Raw genomic sequence first — 21765 nt, forward strand, 5'->3', positions numbered from 1 at the left:
CTGTACGTGTGACTTTGCACTATTGGAGCACCCTGTATATGTACCTGTACACACAAGTCATGACTTGTATATTCCTGCGTAGCTTTGAGGTGTGCCACATGAATGGACAGTTTGTGCTCCGTCTAACAACATGTGCGGGTACATACCTGTGCTCTGTGCACCACACAACTGTATGTAGTCACTTGACAGTAAGAGAAGAGGTCATCTGGGCCAGCTGGGGGGGGGGGGGTCATAGCCCATGTTACTGTTCACGATGATTTGGGGGTGTTGACCCATGCCACTTCTCTTACACTTCGACATGGCCATGGCGAATAATGGCGTGGGATCCTCACACGTAACACAGGGCCACGCCAGGATGACTGTAACCTGGCTGGAACTTGACGCTGGTGCCGAGGTCAACCATATTATAATTATCAGCAGTACAATGTAGGCAATGCTCACGCCAGTAACAACAATATAGGCCATAATTATTATGTTATGTGCACGCAAGGGTGCGAGCTCCTGTCAAAATCTCCCTCGCTTCTGACCTCTGCTTGTAAATGTACTTAGTACGTATAAATGATCCACCCTCAGACTGAATGAGGACAAATCAAAGAAAGACCCAAAGGTACTAGTATTGCCTAGCCATTCTAAACTATAATTGTACATCCATGCTATGTATATGTAAACGCCAGGAGCAGTTTAGTTTGACATTCTAATGCCCCCCCCCCCCCCCCGGCCCGCCGCAAATAATACCACAATCTGGCGAAATATCATCTTGTACGAGTCTCAACGTAGTTACAGAGAAGTTACAAGCAGCAAACATGGATTGGAAATCAATGCGAAATCAAAATAATACACTTACATGTACATGGACCCGATTGGGAAGTGTATGGAGAAAAAGATATCCCTGGACGTATTAGCTATTTTGATTTCAGGAAGCAACGATACATGTAAGTCAAGTCATGACAAAATGCTTGGCCTGGAATGCGTTATTATGAAAATGTTCATAGAGCCAAAATTTGGCACACAAACCAAAGCTCTCAGGCAGGCTGCATTATCGTCAGCATGACGCATCTGCAGAAATGGTAGAAAACTAGCAACAAGGCCAGCCCTACAATGTTACAATGTAGATAAGCAGTGTGCCTATGCCATGTGCAATAGACCCTTCAATACAGACGAAACCATAGGCGATCATATTATGCAAGAGCACTGACTGTGGTTTGCACTAGTGCAGCTCAGCTCTAGCAGTCTGCCATCCAACTCTCCTGGGCAACTCATTCTTGGCACAAATTACAAGTATACAGGTATGTGTATCAGTGGAAAGAGCACCTAACTCTCTCTCGCAATTCCACAGCCACAGTTTAAGGGCTTACTTTGGCAGGAATAGTTCGTCTCTCTGATCTGGACGGAGAACAATCAGAGCGGGGCTAACACCAGGCTGCCGATAACGATTCCTCTGCACCGATGCTTTGAAGATATCGCTCTGGATTTCGATCAACTTCTTGCCGGGCTTTGCAAACTCGGTGAAGATGGAGACAAAGTCGGCGTCCCCGCCGAGACTAGTCCAGTCGCTCACATTCTCGGCCTCGGAACTAGCAAACACTGCCACAGAGAGAGACTCCGTGTCTCCCAACCTCTGGTCCGCTGTCAGCTGCCAACCATGGAGCATGCCACCACTGTTACACGCATGCAGGACTAGGTACATGTTCTGGCTGGGTTCGAGGTGAGCCGTGACGTCATACGTTAACTCATGATCAGCGTAGAGGTCATAGTACTCAACGTAGGGAAAGCTAGGCAAGGGTAGGTACAACGAATGCTGGATTTCCTTGACCGATTTCTCCCTCACCTCCATCAACTTGCTTGCCGCACCTTCTTGGCTACCCTTCTTACAAGGCTCCTTATCCACCACCTTGCCTGCCTTTATCTCGTGCTGTGCACCATGCCCAGCATAGAAAATGATCAAGTTTTCGCAGGAGCTCAGCTTTGTGAAATTCTTCACTGCGTCCCTTAACTGTGCAGTTGAACATGAGAAAGGGAAAAGTCAGAAGTCGAAAAGGAATAGTGAGCACATTTACTCATTCCCTGGGCACCGTAGTGCAAGTCACAACTCAGTTCACTGTATCATTATCAATGTTTCGGCAAATTGCAGGATACAGTATGAAGTGGAAGTCTGCCAAGGAGCAGTTATATACAATAATTGGGTGAAAAGCTTAAGAGTGAAGTATACCATTACCTGTAGCATTCGGGCTCAAATTAATTATTTACCAACTCTAATGTACACACCGCCACTCCAAAAACACTCACGGGCAGTACGTGGTCCGTGGGGCATACAGAAACTGTAGGCCATCCCAAAACTTAATTACTTCTTCCACCTGGATAGGTGAACATGTACATGTCCTGTGCTTTTGTTCTTGAAGCGGTGTTTTTTAATACTGACCTCTTTCTTAGTCTTAAAGACGTGCACCTTCGGCGGACAGCTCTGCATGAACGTCTTTGCCTTAGGGCTGAGTTGGAATCCCGTATCGTCCGATTTTGGCACCAGCGTATCGCTGTTGACAAAAATCGACGTGATAACGATAGGATGATCCAGGCTAGGCTGGGACTTGCTGTGCACAGACAGCGATGGAGTTCTTGAGGCCTTTTTAGCCATCTACAGATAGAGCAGCACAAGATAATGGATGTACAATATACATGTCATGTACAGTTATATACTCAATCTGTACAAAGATTAACTGTCTACTCAATCTGTACATCTATTTATAAAATTAATGGTACACCACGAGGTATTCGGCCTATTTCTAAATTAATACGGAATGCACGGAATGCTAGGTGTTAGTCAAAATGACCTATTTTCTCTTTTTTTCTAGAAAAGACAAAGGACAAGGAACTACAAGTTAGGCTATAATGTCCACTAACACCATCCATTACTAAACAATTATTGGCTCATGCGATAACATTGCACGACACGTTTTAGTTCAGTAGTAACTACTGACTGGTGGTGTTAGTGGACATTATAGCGTAACTTGTAGTTCCTTGGTCCTCTTTCTTTTCTATAAAATGTATCCTTGGCTCTCCATCCGAGTCCTTTCTCTTTTTCTTTTCCCATCAGATTTAAATACCCTCGCAGCAATGCAAAACCTTGTACTTGACATGTATGTAAACCCGTTTGAGAGATTCTGCGGCAAGGCAACGGAAAACTAACAATTCGCTTTATACCATTCTTTAGACGTTGGTATGCCACTGACAGTTTCACCGGAAACATTGTCTTCTTTTCTACCTTGACGCAGATATTTGATATGAAAACGGTGCCTCGCAATTATCGCCAAAGATCTCCTATCGCCTCTATTACTGGTATTCCAGTAGTGCAGAGGCTATGAATCAAGTTAACTTAATGAACAGGAGACACCGTCACACTTGGATGACATGGGCATGATGGGGTGGCGCGTCGCAAGAGTTGCAGACAGTAACACACTACCTACCAGTGTTCCTAACATTAATTACAAGCACGTATCTTCTGTAAGCATGCAACAAGGAAGAAGTAGTTTAATCCGCCACGTGCCCTTTTTACACTGTTAATAATAAGGGATTAACAGTCTCATTTCTCACATCACACGTGCTATGAGACACAGCAAGACCGACACCCAGAACCATCTCCATCGATTCAGCACGCCTACCTTTTTGGGAGGTTCGTCCTTCGCCCATTCAGCACAGAATTCAATCATCTTTCCCAAGTCGCTTTTAACTGAGTTATGTAGGCGCTTGAGCGTTTCGTCTACGCCAAGGCTGTCATTATCGGGCTCCTCCGCAGCACCGATAAGAAGACATTCCGTTCTACCGGGAGGAGGTGAGGGTGCCGCCGAGGCTGCTCCATCGGTCCCAAATTGCCACGACATTGGGCAGCTGAAGATGGTTGGTAAGGTGGCCCGGAGAGGTCAAGACAGCGCCTGAAATGTAAATTTGGGTGTGATGGTCTGATTGGAGAAGAAATATCTAAACGAGGCTTTCCTTCCCACAGATAGGCAAAACAAACTCGTGGGGAAAGCACACTAGGGAGGGTGTTCACTGCAGTATATTTCACTCCAGCTCCAACGCTACTCTGAAGCACAATGCGACTAATGTTTGACTGAATGAGGAAATCCCTAGTACTTATAACAACGCTGCACTAAGAAGGGGAAAATGCTAGTATGTGATGTCTCCTCTGATGACGCACCTGTACGCTGGAGGCACGGATGAGTCGGGGAGGGCGGAATGACATCATACGAAGGATTATTCACGTCGAGTTCACGTTTCTCAGCGGTGGCCTTGTGTACGTAATGAACTTGAACTGCATGTCTGAGAGGGTAAACAGATTGTATGGTGTGAGCAGGTAAGAGGGTTTGTCTTGACATCCCATCATGCTCCAGTCTCGTGCAAATATGTCTGGAATGGTGCATAGCTGTTCCTATTCCCAGGATAGGACCATATTGATCGACACAACCACACTGGAGATAGGCATATCCGCTCCATGACTCATCGTCCCTTTCTGTCAGATCGTCGCCTTGTGGCTTCAGCTCTAGGGACAGGTGGTGAGGAATTGTCCCTAGTTTGGTGGTAAACAGGACAGTTGACAAGAGCCATTCTACTCTTTGGCGCTTTAAGCCTTTCTGCGGTGGGTGTGGGATCGACAAAGCAACGAAACTGTTTCCATAAAACCCCCTTAAATTCCCCTTCAATGGCACCAAAAAGTCGCCATAACGTTAGCACTAAATGACCTCAGATTCTGAATCTATGACTAAGCAAGACGCATGCTCTAGTGCATATATGCAGTTCAATGGCAACGGTCGGACCCAGCAGAGCATGCATGTAATGCAGATCGATTTGCATGCTGGATCAGCGCACACTAAGCGTTCATTTGTGTTCACGAGTACGACAAGACACTGAAATCATTGAAATGTGAAAGAACACCGCTCCTGGGACAAAAAGGTTAGCAATGGCATACACTTCGAGAGGGTTTGTTCGGATTTTCAAGAGTATGATGGACATGAATGTATGCCAATGTACACTAACTCAAGCAGCATAACCAGTATGTGCAGCAGCAGTGTTCCACGTATACGTTGTACATTATTCTAGTTACAGACCTCCCAAAAGTCTAGTTAGAAAGGTATTGGCTAAACAAAGCAACGTTTCTTGAGAATGGTCTGATAGTGGGCGGATTGAAATTCATTTTAGAATAATCGGTAATAGATACCATGCAATTAACATTTTGCAACAACGGAACGAATACTAGCGATGAAACGAAACGAAGGCCTATCTTAGAATCGGCTTTGACAGGCGATTACAAAATCGATAGTCAAGCAATACCACCTCCCTGATCAACACGTAAACTTCCTATACTACCACGGCGTAATAGATTCTTGGAGTCAAATTCAAGAACTGATATATACACTAGTGATAATGTAGTTCCTCAATGATATACATGCGCCGCTTGGTGCGACACTGGCAGTGCACTGACTAGAAAATGCTCCTTGCTCTGCTCCGGGCGCAGGGTGATGAGCTGCGGAGTGGCGTTGGCGTCTGCAGACACAGAAGCACGGAATATATCCGCCTGGATGTCCACCAGAGAGCGACCTGGAGTAGCGTACTGCGTGAAGATTGAAACGAAATCGTTGCTGCCATCCAGACTAGTCCACTGGGTAGTATGCTCTGCATTAGCACTGGCAAATACAGCCACTGACAAATCCTTTAGGAGCTGTTTCTGAGGTAACGTTAGCTGCCAACCATGCAGCATTCCGGCACTATGGCATGAGTGCAGAACAAGATAAACCTTCTTGTCGCCTGTGAGATTGTGCGTTACGTCAGTTGTCAGCTCCGTATCCGTATACTTGTCCATCACACGTTTACCGAAGACGTTGACGCAGGGAAGCTGAAAGGAATGTTCAATTGTTGATGTAGGAACCGACAACTCCTGGACAGTGGGTGCTATTGGGCTCGCCTGTGTGTAATCAGGCTCGACTGTTGATGTTACCACGGCTTCCTCCGAATCGAGCCGTACTACGACATGTTGCGACCCGTGTCCAGCAAAGAATATGATGATGTTGTCGTCCGGTGTTTTTCTGCCAATCAAGTTTTTGATCTCTTCACGGACCTGCACAGTGCCATGTAGAAGCAAAACACCACACATTCACATGGCAAAATCAATGTGCTGTTGAGTAACGTTCAAATGCGTGACTTGAGATACTCGATATTATACTATTCACACTAGCGCAAGTACATGTACAAAGTGTTGGAGAGCGATTATCTCAATATCTGTGTCCTTACCTCATCCTTAGACTTGAAGGTGGTGACTGGAGCGGTTTCCATGAGCTTTTGAGCTCCGGGTGTGAGCGCCGAGTTTTCTTTACTTGGTTGGAGGCCGTCATCACTCAACACCAAAGAAACAAGAATGGGAGATTTCCATTTCGGTTTTGGCGATCCGCGGGATTGTTTCTGAGTGACATAACGCAAGCAAAAGGTAAACAAGAGTGCACACAGACTCATGTATACCCTGTAGTCTTTTTAACCGAAGGTAATCTTCAGCGATCGTGGAACACAATAGGACAGAATCATGAGTGTTCGCAGTAAGTCGTTGGTGCTTCGTAGAAGGAACCATACTCACCATTTGGCCCAGCTGAGGCACATCCTTGACCCATTGACCGCAGAAATTCGCCATTTTGGCGAGATCGCTCCGTATGCTGTTGAAGACCGGCTTCAGATCTTCGTCAAAATAGTGAACCTTGTCCCCATCAACATTGGTTCCGATCTTTTGCGGATTTTCCGCTGCTCCGATCAGGAGGCAGTGTGTGTTCCCCGGGCTTTTCATCTTGGTGCTAACACCATCACTACTGGTAAGACGAGACATGGTACCAAATTAATTGCAGTCTCTCCTAACTCCTGAGTGAGAAATTGTTTCCTCGAGTCGTCCTCTTATACTTTGGAATGCAGCGTACCACTGCCTGTTTGGCAACTGGACACCAATCGCACATTTGAGGAACCTTGTCGCGATGGTTATCTCAGTCGAAGGTCAGCTAGGATGGTATAAGCATTCCTCATAAATGAGTGTATCACGGATCAGTGGCGCCCTTTTCTATGACGCATGACTGCTGCCCTCGGGCGACTTGATCATAAGGGAAATTTTCCTCAACTCCTGGAGGCGCAGCGTAATGTGTCACTGAAATTCAGCAGCGCGGTAGATCGTTGAAGCACCGGTACCATAGACTACGGAATTATTGCATGCGCCCTTCTCGTGCACACACCAGATCGTGGGCATTCATCACCCAGCTAGTGCTACCTACGGCTCGCATGTCGTCATTCGAACACAGCTTCATGATATCAGCAATATCTCGTAATTGATTTTGTACTTATTTATTTCCGGATTCCCCAGAGGCTGGAAGGCCTGTCGACGGGTCTCCATATCAGCAATAAAAACACATGATTGACGCATAATGGTGTAAAACGTACATGACGCACATAGAGAGGCGAGAGTGAAAGGAATACGTGAAACGGAGAAGATTTAGCATCGGATGACGGCGATGATGGCCCATGACTATCCTGTTTGAAATCTACTGTCGTGACAACATCGCATCACCACTGGACCTCGCTCTAGTCGAGTGGTACCAGACCTGAGCCCATTATTCGTCATAGTCATTGGTTTGGTGCACAGCACACAGCACAAGTAGTCCTAGCTTAGCTGAAAAATGTCACAAAATTCCCCCAAAACATGCGTACTCTCATCATTCACATACACGTAGACCATCTGCACGTACAGTTGCCTAGTGTAGTGGATCTCTGCTTGTCTGCATTACGTCAGAGTAGTTTGTCATGGTGGTTCCTGCCATGGTGGTGATGTTGGAGCAAACGCGTGTGAATCCAGTCAACTAGTGCTATGCACTCCAACTAATTACTTGTATTGGGTGCTGTCTCAACTGACAATACTGAATAGGTAGAAGTCATGATCTCATCAGAAATCATGTACATGCGCATGTAACAGTTTGCATGGGCGGTACTAGCATTGCGCAGTACATGTAGATCTATGCTTGTCATCGCCTGACAAGTGACTTGCTCCCGGCGCCATCCGCCATCGCATTGACAGGACTTATCACTTGTCAAAACAAGACCAAGACATGCTTAAATGGGTTGTCAATCAATCACTCAGTCAGGAGAATGGCTTTTCGCGTCATACATGTACTTCAAGTAGACTCAATCTGCGGACAGAACTGTTTCGTCCTTTGTGGACTCGTCAGCGCAGCACAGAGGAAATGAGGCCGAACCTGATAGCAATGGAAATAAAAATTTCCAATCAGGTCCGAACGTACCTTGCCAGAGTGCTCAAACTGACAAGTCAGTGAGCTCTGCATAACGCAAACAGCAAAGGCACTACCCCACGCATAAGTGCTCAACTGCTACAAGAGCAGGAGCGAAAGTATAATTATGTATGTTCGCTGGGTCCCTTTTCGATCTCAACCTTGCAAAGCCGTGAACCAAACACCACTGCTGTACATGTACGTCATCCACATATCAACAGGGAGCAGCAGGCTACATTTCGTTGTGTGAATTCTTGGTACCTGCCAGCCACACGCAACAAGTACAAACAATCACGTTAGCCCAGTGATACGGATGATGTTGCAACACCCTGCAAATACAATCGTAAGACAAGAATCAATCTGAGAAGAGTCTTTATTCTAATATTCGGCAAGAAGACAACAATTTTATTATTGCAATAAGGAGAACGAGCTGAAGTGAAATTGGATTACTTTATTAAACAATGTCAAGCGATGGAGACGATACGAAAACAATATAAATGGCAGCAACAACTGCAACGAATCCACAATACAAGGCAGCAAATGACAGACCACGCAGATCTACAGCAAACTACAACACATTGAACAGGACCTTATGAATTCACAGTAAACATACAACGGAAACAATCGGAGAGGTCGACGACCGACATGAAAGCAGCGGCATCTACGGCTTGCGTTGATGGTGATGGTGTGATGCAGGACGAAGTGAATGAGGAAGAGAGTCAAACCGATTCAGATGATGGAGAAAGTTGTGATTCGAGTAGTGAAGGAGAAGGTGAGCTGAGTGAGGAAGAGAGTGAGTATGAGGGTGTGTGTGGGAGTCGACACTTATGTTATGTGCGTGCGTTTCGTAATAGGAAATGTTCCGTGCACAATCATTATGTTGGTCTCTAGTACTGACTGTTGCTGTGCTTATTCTAATTCATGTTTTTTCTGTTTTGTGCCATGCTCGTCATGGTTATCTGTTGCTGTTAAACGCTTTGGAAGCTATTTTGTCAGCGTAATCTTAGGTCGAATATGTGTTTGTCAAGAAAGATTGTATTATTACCATAAAATTGTTCAAATAATGTTTGTTGTAGAGTGTGGCAAAGTGGTTGCTACTTGTGCCTAAATGTGTTTTGTCACCGTTTTTTTTAATTATTATCATAGGAATAATCTGCGAGGAATTAATATAGTCACGAATATGATGAAGGCCGCAGACATCACGGAACTACATGTACCGGTATGTGTATTTAATAACAATAATGTTGAAACCCAGAATCCATGTTCTCGTTCCAATCATTAGTGGGGAAAAATACGGAACTAAAGGATACCAACCAATGAAACTGAAGAATAGAAAGGTGTTAGAAATGCCACATAAAATCATGATACAGTAAATAGTGGATATAACGTGCCCCTTTGATTTTCGATAATTTATCACTATAACCGGTGCATCACTATAGCCGATTTGCATGTATGACTGACACATGGCACATGACTGTGCATGAAATGATGCGTACATGCTGGAAAAAGCATGAAAAGCAGCCATGTGTACATGTGGCTGCTTACAGCATACAGGGAAGAATTTTCTCTCAATCACGTCTGCTGCCAGATGCATCCAGGCAACACTGGATCAGTTTGGAAGAAACTAACTAAATTTGAAGAACAATTGTTTTGTGATCATCACTCTTGATCAGTATATACGATATTTTCCTGTGCATTTGATGTGGTTTGCTTCCTGAAGCCCATCACAATAAGCGATATATCGGTATAGCCGATAATAGTGTGTATAGTGATATTTTAGCTGTATTTTTTGTGATTTGATTTTGATTTTGGCGAGTTCGATCATTATAGCCGCTATATCGTTACACCCGGTCACTTTATAAACGATACTCACTGTACAAGTGCAATAAAATCACTGGAGGACACGCAAAATGGTAACAAGATTACGTAGCCAAAGGTGAGAAGGCACTGAACGAAGTGTCAACCTAAGAATACAACCTACTTCGAAGTAAGTGCAACAACGTGCTCTTTTAGCTTACACAAAACAGGCTGATGAATACGTATACAACGTATACAAACTGCCTCAAGGGCTTTCAACTGCTGGACATAATGCGCACGACACAGTACAGAAAAATGAGAGTCATCATACACACTAAGACAGTCAGGACGAGATAACAAGTGTAGATACACAGCCGACTTCTTACGAACAACACATTCATCCGCCTAACCTCGCTCTTTCCCATCCGACACCCCTGATCCATCTCATCGTCCTCTTCCTCGCTCCGCTCGTCATCCGCACGATCGTCATCACCACCTCGTCCTCTGTCTCTTCACCGACCGTTTCGTATTCCTCTTCCATCTTCTTCTCATCCTCCGTTTCTGTACAGACCACTTGTCTCCCATTTGCTAGCTGCTCATCCCGTGACCGGCATTGTTCCTCCAGATCCGCTTAACTCACTGACACGACATGATACTGCTCGACCCTCCTCCTGTTGGTACTATCCGCAACGCGCGGTCCTTGGCCGTTTCTGGCATAAATCCCTATGTATTAGTTTGCTGTTACCCTCCGAGGTCTCTGGATTAAGGGTGTAGGTTCCGTGAGATGTCTGCATTGCCTGTCTTGCTGAGTAGGTGTGCGTGCGCTAGGGACCGGCGGATTCTGCTCGAAAAGTTGGCAGATTCTGCTCGAAAAGCAGTAAAATTGGCAGAACCATTCAAACCTAATGGCGTGCAATTCCTCGAATTCTGCTCCATTTCTTTATCCACATACCAAACATGCATGAAACTTACCAGAAAAAGTACCGAATTCTGCCAATTTTTCTGCCGGCAGAATCCGCTGGACCCTAGCGTGCGCCGGGGTAATTTGTGTGAGAGTTGGTGATGCCAGCGTGGGTGTAGATGGGTCCACCCCAGCCCCCGCCACAAGAAGAGCCGGTGGCGGTTCCGGTGGTGGCAAGGGCAATGGTGATGCTGATGGGGTTGCCAACTTGGGCCTAGGTTTGGCCTAGCTCTCCCACACGGCACTGCATTTTGTGTGGGCTCAGTCTGGCCTAGCTCTCCCACACGGCACTGCATTTTGTGTGGGCTCAGTCTGGCCTAGCTCTCCCACACAGCACTGAATGTTGTGTTGGCTCAGTCTGTACCACTGGCAAAGGGGGTGGGTTCGTGCGCGGTCGACCACGTTTCGGCCGCTTGGATTTAGCTGCATCCGGCAGAATATGCAGCGGTACATGCTGTTTGATCCGTGCGGTCAGGTGTTGAAGGGTCCTACCAACGTACTGGCTACCACAATTCCGGCACTCAAATTGGTAAACCAAATGGCTCAAAAGCCTGAGCCGTACTCACTCCCAGCCGTGACAAAAGACGTTATCGGGTAACGGAAAAACGTTACAGAGCTCAAAATAACGGGCCGACGTTCGATATGGTAATTCTGCAAAAAAATGCAAAAACTTGACTTGTTTTGTTTCGTTTATCTCTCAACGGAAGTGTCCTTGCTGGTGTCTGTATGGTTCGGTTGAGAGCGAGTGGTTGTGAGGAGTTGGGAATGCAACGAGAGAGCTTGGAAGCTCAGGGCCCTACGCTATGCTTTTTTGCCTTGATGACCTAGACAAAAAAAGCATAGAGATGTTATTATTCTTATAATTTTCTCCTTTTTTTTAAGACATAACCTGGGATTCGAACCCGCACTATCGCCCTGCATGCATCCCCCGATACACTTCGCATACATACTAATTCTTCCAAGTTGCTTCACGTTATGATCCTGCATTTGAAAGCCCTATTTGAATATGCATTGTGGCCAGCCGTCTTTGATGGTACGGTACGGGACAGGTACGGTCGAGGGTAATACGACATCGTCAACCGCCTTGATGACCTAGGCAAAAAAAGCATAAGGATGTTACACACTGTACATTTTTCAAGTCTCCTTTTTTTTTCAGGCGTGACCTGGGATTCGAGCCCGCACTGTCGCCCTACATGCATTCCCCCATACACTTCGCATTCATACTCATTCCTCCAAGATGCTAACTGAAGTAACGTCTTCTGCATAGCTACGGGAATTAAAGCTGTGTGGACCCTGGCTAGCGCCAGACGTTACTGAAGTAACGTCTTCTGCATAGCTACGGGAATAAATAATTATATGGCCGAAAGCTCTGTCGCAATATTAATTTTAGTTTTGATGTTTTGTAACTGGGCGGGAGATAAAAACTTTTAAAAAGCACGTGCAGATCGAGATCAGAGTCGAAATTGCTTCCTCTTGTGACTTTTATCTTTTTTCGGCGAGTTTTAGCTTTCAGTTGACAATGTCTGCGTCCTCTGCTTCGTGCCTTCCACCCTCTATCCCATCTGGGAAACAAAGGACCGGTTCCGTGGCACTCCTGAGGAAGAAATTCATCGGCCTCTACCAGACGTGCTGGAGCTGGAGAACCCTTACACTTACAGTCGTCGGTGCGGCGTTTAGGAAAGGTTTTCCACGGACCTGGGCACAGCGAAAACTCATTTTCGCCGTGCCTTTGCCATTCCAGAGTGAAAGACCTCGCTAAGGTTTGAATTAGCAACTTGAAGCGGGCAAGAACCCAATAACATACATGAAAGCGAATGTGATGATGGCGACGGCCATAGGGAGAATAAGGATAAACTATTTATGTCTAACGAGGAGAATGAGAATGAGAGTTTGAAATGTTTCAGAGTAGAGAGATCGTGTGTGGCGGGGATCAACAGACATTTTGCTTTTCCACAGTTACAGTAGGGGCCGGGGATGATCTGCGTCCGGAACTGCTGGGCGTGATGAATGACACGGAGGTTACCAGGAAGTGAATTCCATAGCACTTGCACTCCTGCAAGCAAAGCGCCCCTGACCTGCTGCAGAACGGGAACTTGACTGGCACACACGTACACAGGCCAATGGCCGATTGTAGCCTAGCATGGCTAGGTGCAGCGGGAGTGAGCAGGGCTTGCAGTTCTGGACTTGCCTGCAGGGCATATCGACAGTGCCACACAAGGTATACATGTACGAGCTTCGGTTGGGTGAATACTTCTGCCACACGGAACACTTCCATGCACTCTAGCAGAGCGCGAGCGGAGCACCAGAGGGGTTGGCCGAACACCGCACGAACACCATTATTCTGGAGGACTTGAAGACGATCAAGGTACTTTTGTGGCAGGGACTCGAATACGAGTTGGAGGCATACATCAGGTCAGACATGATCAGTACTTCATGGTATTCGTTCGGAACGACAGCAAACTAATCCCTGGTTCAAAATTTTGAATTTCCCGCACTCGTTTCCAAGAAAATTCATATCGCCATGGTTGTCACAACTACAGGTACTACAACAATAGTGCTTCGTCTGAACTATAACGTACGTTGTGTAAGGGAAAAGTCAGCTTGAACGATCCGAAGTACGGTAAGGTTTCCGTTTACGCTAGCGTTTTTTAGCTAAGGATAGAGAGGTTAAGTTACACGTTTTTTGCCCTTTTTCAAAACGCGGTGCAAATCTCACGTTACGTGTAATTTTTAGAGGTTAAGTTACACGTGCGACGTGACGTGAAATTTTGCCTGGCAGGATTCGGGTTTAGTTCGCACAAATATCAAATCTTCCAACAAACTCGATAAAACTCGATAAAATTCCGGAAACTCGCACAAATTCGGTCGGGATAACCAAGCGCAACTTCCAAAAACTCACGTCATGAACTTACGTGCGGGACAGTCAACTCACGTAAAACACGTCAAATTTTACGTGAGTTTTTTCACTTTTTGACGTAAAAGTTCACGGACGTAAGACTTTTACGTGAAACTTAACCTCTCTGATATCTAATATACTGCCCGGTGAACGTGGGCTTTCTGTATACAGAGGTAATGATATCATCATTCGATATCTCAACCAATACGTCAAGAAACGAGAGTTTGTTGCCGTGCTCGTGCTCACATGTGTATTTTAGAGACGGATGTAAGCTATTCAGATGATGAAGGAAGTGGTGGCACTGCTCCGTGGAATCAAAATACGTAAACGAGTCGTCAACGAAACGGACATTATTATTATTATTATTATTTCTTATTTTAAATAGGCGTCGAGGCGACAATAGTTTTAGAATTGCGATCAACAGAACGAGCTGAACCGACATTTCACAAAGGCTTTTATTGTATTCAAAAAACTACTGCCGTAATGTCGCGTATAACGTTTCGTTTCTGACACGGTGTCTGAACACTGGTGTCTGTCCCTGTGGTGTTCAGAAACGCGTTCAGAAGACCAAGGCCTATCATTCCTTATCAATAGAGAGAGTATTTCTCATCACATTTTTTCTTTCTTCCATGTTCTTCACTGCCTTCGTATCCACTTGTTTTTTGAATACAATAAAAGCCTTTGTGAAATGTCGGTTCAGCTCGTTCTGTTGATCGCAATTCTAAAATTTCTTATTTTGTTAGGGATTTCCCAACAGGCAATGTTGCCTTTTTACTGGGAACCCTAAATGAGACTTTGTGTGAGCGCGAAACAAAGCAGGCGACTCGGCCAGGTGACAAGATGGAGGCAGCGCATTCCACCTGACATACAGCTCAGGCCACAGCGACACATCAACCAAGGACTCACAGTAACCAACAAAAATGTTTGCGAATATTGGACCAAGTGGAGAGCCCTTGGCTACTCCATCCACCTCTCCATGCATAACATCATCAAACGAAAACTCTACACCTGTCGTGACGGGGGACATGAGTTTACGACAGGACACTGTCAATAGTCTCTTCTAAAGGCACATTCGTGAACAAACCCACTACAACGAAGGAACACAAGCGCGCATTGGAAGTACTGTATCTATGTAAAAAGGCAGAAGAGAACAGAGACAACCGGCTAGTTCATTGTTGTAACGCTGCATTTCATGCACTTACCGTAAAGTTCCGTGTGTACGCCCACTCGAAATAACGCCCATGCCCGAAATAACGCCCATCGAATCGACACCCACACTCAAGGACCGTGAGTTCGCCCATGCCCAGGGTGATGCTGTACCTTTGTATGCGTATGTATGAAAACGCAAGCGATGCAATATGCACCTTGTATAGGCCCAGTCCTGAAATAACGCCCATGCCCAAGTATACGCCCAGTTATCAGACCCTTGTTCTGTATACTCCCGGGGCCTTTTTTACGGAACTTGACGGTAGCAAAGCTAAGGCAATCCTCAGACAGCATAGAGCACTATACGCAGCCTGGCCCTGAGGACCTTACACAATTCTCTATGTATGTGTTGAGTACGAATAGGACAAATACTCTCCAAACACAACAGACAACGGGAACAGGTAGGTGAACGACATATATTATGGGAGACGAAGAGACCAAGACCAACGGAACGACTACATTGTGGAAGAGAGAGACAAGAGAGAGAGTGAGAGATTGAGTGAGGGGCCTGAGGGCTGCAAGATAAAGGGCCTGCCAGGCTGGTTAGCTATGGCAAATATGGGTGCGCAAGTAGCTACCCAGGCCAACGGAACAAAAGGTGAGTACGACATAGTATGGGGTGCATGCAGGCCAGCTTGGATAAGGTTGTAGAACGTACGGGAGGAGGTACCTGACATACCTGCCCTGCGCAAAAAAAGAACCGCGATCTCGCGGGAAATAGTAAGATGATGAGAAAAATAGAGAAAAAATGACTGAGGAGGAAGAGAAACACACACACACACACACACACACACACACACACACACACACACACAACGCACGGATGTCACAAAAGTGTTATACAGTGTACCATAAAGAACCGTTGATCCGCCCCCTCTCTAATTCCCGCCCCTAGGCGCTGTCGATGTTCTACCTGTGAAGCGACTTCGGCGTGTACAACGAAATACGATGTTGAACCGACGCATGCACTGCTGTACACAATACGTGCCAGTGCAGAATGAAAACGTGCCCAAATCCAGCACATCGAGTCTGATCCTCCACGTTGTTGTATATCGTACTGCACTTGACAGCCTTGATTTAATTCCCGCCCCTGCCGAAAAACCAGCTGGGAAGCAACATAGCATGGGGGGGGGGGAGGATCAATGGTACTTTACCGTACTAGACAGTGTACAGATGCAGTCAACACCAAGCGACAGATGTGGCACCAGATGCCTTCCAACCCCGACAGTGCTGAGAAGAAAGCACACCACTGGACAGCTGCAGCATCTGCACGCAGTACCATCCAGCGAAACAGATAGCGGCATATTACCATGCTCCGGCAGAAACTCACCAATGGTAGCCTTCGGGACAAGGAATGGTGGTCCGCTATCAAGCGTGCGGGTGGCAAGGGCAGCAGTGCTGATATACCAACACTCCGATCTGCTGACAGAACTGAGTACACAACCACTCAGAAGAAGGCCAAGTGCCTTGGTCAGTACTTCGCCGATAAGTGCAGCCTCGGCCCACAGGACTTCAACGAGAAATCTCCCCCCCCCCCTTTCTCCAGCCTCGCGCCCAAAGCCATCTCCTAAGTATTCGCTTCCGCCCTGCTGAGGTCCGTAAATTGCTGAGGGCCCTTGATCCCTCGACACCGTCAGGCCCTGATGCAGTTCCGGGAAGAGTCCTCAAAGCCAACGCTGAGCACGTTGCAGTGCCACTATGCTTGCACTTCCGCCAGTGCATGACGTCGGGGACACAACCACAGTCTTCGAAAGTGGCAAGTGTCGTCCCAGTCCATAAGAAACGGTCAAAGTCAGCACCATCGAACTATCGGCCCATTTCCCTCCTGTCGCTCATCTCCAAGACAATGGAAGCAGTTGTTAACCGTGCTCTCACCAACTTTCTCGAAGGAAATAATAATACTGCTGATGTACGCCGCCGTCTAGCCAAGCTGAATACATCGAAGGCAACAGGACCTGACAATATTCCAGCAAGAGTCCTAGCTCAGTGTTCCAGTGAGCTTGCAGAACCAGTCACCAAACTGTTCTCACTCTGCTTTCGCCACGGTGTTCAACCTACCAAATGGAAGCTGCACATGTGGTTCCAGTCTTCAAGAAAAGCCCCCGCTCGGATCCCAAGAATTACCGGCCAGTTTCACTACTATCCATCCTGTCAAAAGTAATGGAGAGCATAGTAAACAAGCAGCTCGTGAATTATCTGGAGCGTTTCAATATTCTGCCCGACAGTCAATATGGCTTTCGGCAAGGAAGAGGCACGTGCGACATCCTCACTGCTTTGCACACTGAGTGGGTCAAGACTGTCAGCGATGGAGGGTACGCTCACATGGTGGCGGTGGACATAGCAGGAGCATTTGATCGGGTATCACACTCTGGACTGATTTTCAAAGCCAAGAATGTTGGCATTGGTGGCTGCCTACTGCACTGGCTGCAGGATTACCTCCTGAACCGCAAACTATCAGTCCTAGTCCACGGCGACTCATCCTCTCCGGCGCCCATAACAAGCAGGTGTGCCCCAAGGCAGTATCCTTGGCCCGACACTTTTCCTCTTGTATGTGTCCGACCTGGATCAGTGCCTGTCTCCCGAGACGCGACTAAGTTCCTTTGCAGACGACACAACCCTCTACAGCCTCATCCGCACGCAGGACAATATGCATGACATGACTGCCGCCTTGCAATCCAGCCTCAAGCGTCTTGAAGAGTGGGGAGAACGCTGGCGCATCAGATTCGAGTCCTCTAAATCGCAACAGCTGCTGATGACTACGAAAGCCACACACCCTGCTGTCCCTGACATCAAGTTTGGAGGTATCGCGGTTCCGGAAGCCAACACCATCAAGCTTCTTGGAGTGACATTTGACGCCAAGCTGTCATTCCGGGATCACTTGCACTCAATTGCGACACGTGGCTGCCAGAGACTGGGTGTTCTCCGTCGGGCTTGCCGGGTGTTAGATTACCATGGCCGGCTTTGTGCATACAAGGAATTTGTGCGACCCATCCTCGAGTATGCTCCCCTTGTGTGGATGGGAGCTGCATCCAGCCACCTCGCCCGACTCGACCGTGTACAGAAACGTGCAATGGCCATTATTGGCCCTGGTGCCCTTCTCCAAAGCCTGTGCCACCGCCGGATTGTATCTGGGCTTGTATACCTGTACAAGCTCCAGTGCATCCCAGGACCACCCCAGCTCACCGCCATGATCCCCCCTCCAGCCAACCATGTAGAAGCTCGGCGCACCCGGAGTCAACCTCCTCCTGGCCAGCAGCACCATGTGCAGCTGCAGCAAGTCCTGGACAGGAGAGCACCTGCCTATGCTTCTCGCTCCTTCCCGTTTTCTGTAGTCTCAGTATGGAACAGCTTGCCAAGCGAAATTGTAAGGGCTCCACTCAGCTTGAAGCGGCTCCACACGTTCAAAGAAGATGTCCATAAGTACCTCACGCACCAACACTGGCTGATGGCTACCGACTTCTACGGATGAACTTCTGACTGTGGCACGGGTCATGTTCCTTGGTTCGGCTCTGCTGATGATATTGGGCTTCATTTACCTTTTATTATTTAAAATTTTATTATTAATTTTTTATTTAGTTTGTTTTGTTTGTTATGATTTCTTGGTTTTCCACCCGGTTTAGTTATAATTTATATTATTATTTGGTGCAGCTTTAGCACTATGTGGTTTATTATTTCCTTTTTCTTAATTTCGTATTTAGCGCTTTTGGGCGTCATTATTTTCTTCTCATTATTTCGCACCAAGTTAATTATTATTTGTGGTATTCTCTAGCTTCTGTTTGTTTTGCAGTTGTTCTTGTGCACCCCCCCCCCCCCCACACACACACACTTTTTTCGATGCCTAGTTGCAACGCTGACGCCAAGACCTCTGGTCGGTTGAGTTGCTCCCAGCACATCAGCACGTCGTCCCTACATCCCCTATGTTTTGTCCTTTTCCTCGTTTCTTTTGTTCTTCACCTGTTTTCCAGTAGGGCTGTGTCAATAGTAAAAAAAAAAAAAAAAAAAAAAAAAAAAACTCTCAAACCACCAGTTCGGTTTCCGCCGAGGGTTAGGGACTGCTGACCTCCTGACCAGTCCGTGCGCCAAATTCAAAAAAGTCGTCTAGAAGTTGCACTTTTATTTGCAACCGCGGGAAATTTGAGAGGTCTGGAGAAGAAAATTCTCAATGGGACTCAAAATTGACAAACAAGACGACGACCAGCGCTCGAGCATAGTACCTTTTCGCCATTCCTTCGTGCACGATACCGATTCTAATTGATAAACACTACCCTCATGTTTCGTTTCATGCGCAACGGACGAAGCGAAGTGTCTTTTTTCGTCCACGAAAGAAAGGTAAGGAAATTGTCGTCTTCGCGACACCCTTCGGATTATTTAGTGGGGCATTGTGGGCCAAGGGTATTTTTTCTTTTTCTTTACAACTGTCCCCAGGTACTGAGACGGCGCTGATATCCTAGGAGTTCTGTTGGTGCAAAATGCCAGGTTACTGACTTATGGCGAGGTTTGTCCACCCAAAAATATGGGAGATTTCTTGGATAACATACACACATAATACACACATAATACAGTGAATGGTATTGCAGTGGGCATCCAAAACATTTGAACCAAACCAATATGGTATGATACCTAGAGGCTAGGCACACAAAAATCACTCAGGAATTGGACGCAAGTCCCGGGGCCTTGGTGCGTCATTACACCCGGACATTGAATGTTTGCCGGCGCACGGCTTTTGCTTCACCACTTCACACAAGTTTACGCACTCACTCAATTCGAAAGACTGGAACGAGACCAAACCGAATGTGACAACTAAGAGCGAGTTGTGCATTTGTTGGAACAACGTTCGGGCATTGCGAGAAGGATATCAGCAGGGTCCAACAATGGCAGCAACAGCACCAGGTGATGATGGAGTACCAAGGAGCGTGTATCATGCACATCACAGTGAGCAACAAGAGAAACCGTACTGTGGTACGTGAGATCAGAGCCTGGGCAGGATGATCGACAATGTACACTGTGCTACAGCGCCTCGTGCGAGAGAAAACAAACAGACCAGCAAGCACAGATCATGAACTGGTACACAACATTGACAAAGCACAAACCGCACAGCAAAGTTACAGGGCATAGCCGAGCGTTTTGTTGCCAATGAATTGCTTGAAAAGGGAGCAGTATTCCTTGTAACATTGCATGGAGTATACGAGAACGCAGAGTCAGAACCAGGCGTAACAAGGCAAGACGGCTACTGTACAGGGGACAGGCTTGACGATCACTTGCATACTCGCAATTTTGGTGCAACCAGGAAATTAGGCATCACGTCATACCGGAGTGGCTTCGACACGCTACATTGCATTCATAGCTGTACGGTGAACCTGTTACACGAGCTTCTGTGAAACAGATAGCATGCCAATGACCTGCAAGCACCAACAAACGCAGCCGGTAAAACAAACGCTAACTAACTGCCCAACATAAACTTGTACATGCTGATGAGAAGCAAGAATGCGCTTGATGTTGGAAGTTATGCTCGCATATTCAAAAACATGCATCGGAAAACATCAATGACATTGTTCACGAATACAACAGATACATCATACAGGGAGAGTAAGTAATCCTTCCTCCGTTTTGTATACGCGCACGCGCGCGCGTGTGGTAGATAAATCCGTTTGGCATGACTTTCGATCGAGGTAGCGTTCACTGTAGAGATAGGTGAACTCGAAGCCAACACCTCTCACTTTCGCTCTACTGCCCCTTTGGGGCCGATGCGATCCTTGTGCCAAGTTGTGGTAGTGGCTCAACAGAACAGGACTGGTGTGTGCGTGTGTGTGCGCGTGCGCGCGCATGTTTGTGTACGTGTGGTTTCTGAACTTTTCTCACAATCGTATAAGTTTCATTTTTTCGTGAAAACCCAGCTACACTGTGACCGGTACAATCGCATGTCGTTTATCTGGCGGTCAGTCACATTTATTGTATTGTATTGTATTGTATTGTATTGTATTTATTTAAAAGGATTCTCCAAAAGCAAATGGATGCTTATCACGGAAGTCTCCCACATAAATATCGCAAGAAAAATGGGGAAATGGGGGAGAGGAGAGTGGAAGATGAAGCATGGGAAGAAGGGAAACAAGTACCTAAATATCGAGGTATAAAAGCAGGAAAGAAATCGACGAGGGAAGAAATCACCTCAGCAGATAATAGCGGGACATTTAGATGAAAAAAAACCAGCAAGGATTAATTTCAAAGAAAAAAAAATTCTCAAACGGAAAAGTTCGGAATTCCAGTCAGAGAATATCTATGCTGTGAGTAATGAGCCTTTAGAGCAATGCGAAAATTGACAGAGGACTGAACGCAGCGGATGTGTTCTGGAAGTTTGTTCCATTCCACAGATAAACTGAAGAGAGGGGATTTAAGGAAATGGGCGCCAGAACGAGGTAAAACTATAGAGGACGGGTGACGACAACTAAGGGATACATTGAATTTGAAACGAATTAGCAAAGACGGAAACTGGTAAAAGACATGATGAAAATACAGCAAGGACAGAATCTGACGACGCCACTTCAGGGATGACCAGTCACAAGTACGATTAAGAATCTGCTTCGGGGTTTCCCACTCAGGAGGGTGCC

The 21765-nt window shown here is 46.5% G+C and overlaps 1 protein-coding gene across 1 annotated transcript; it reads right to left on the bottom strand.

Moving 5' to 3' along the window:
• Positions 1–752: 752 nt before the first annotated feature.
• Positions 753–7001, bottom strand: LOC135808570 (uncharacterized). The gene is made up of 5 exons (XM_065321783.1): positions 6617–7001; positions 6280–6447; positions 3657–6106; positions 2420–2632; positions 753–1993 (listed from the first exon to the last, which is right to left on the bottom strand). The coding sequence occupies exons 1-3, from the start codon at positions 6857–6859 to the stop codon at positions 5426–5428; spliced, it is 1092 nt and encodes a 363-aa protein (XP_065177855.1). The 5' UTR covers positions 6860–7001; the 3' UTR covers positions 753–1993; positions 2420–2632; positions 3657–5425.
• Between the last annotated feature and the right edge of the window lie 14764 nt (positions 7002–21765).

Source organism: Sycon ciliatum, chromosome 2 (assembly GCF_964019385.1).
Source record: "Sycon ciliatum chromosome 2, ocSycCili1.1, whole genome shotgun sequence".
NCBI classification, from domain to species: domain Eukaryota; kingdom Metazoa; phylum Porifera; class Calcarea; order Leucosolenida; family Sycettidae; genus Sycon; species Sycon ciliatum.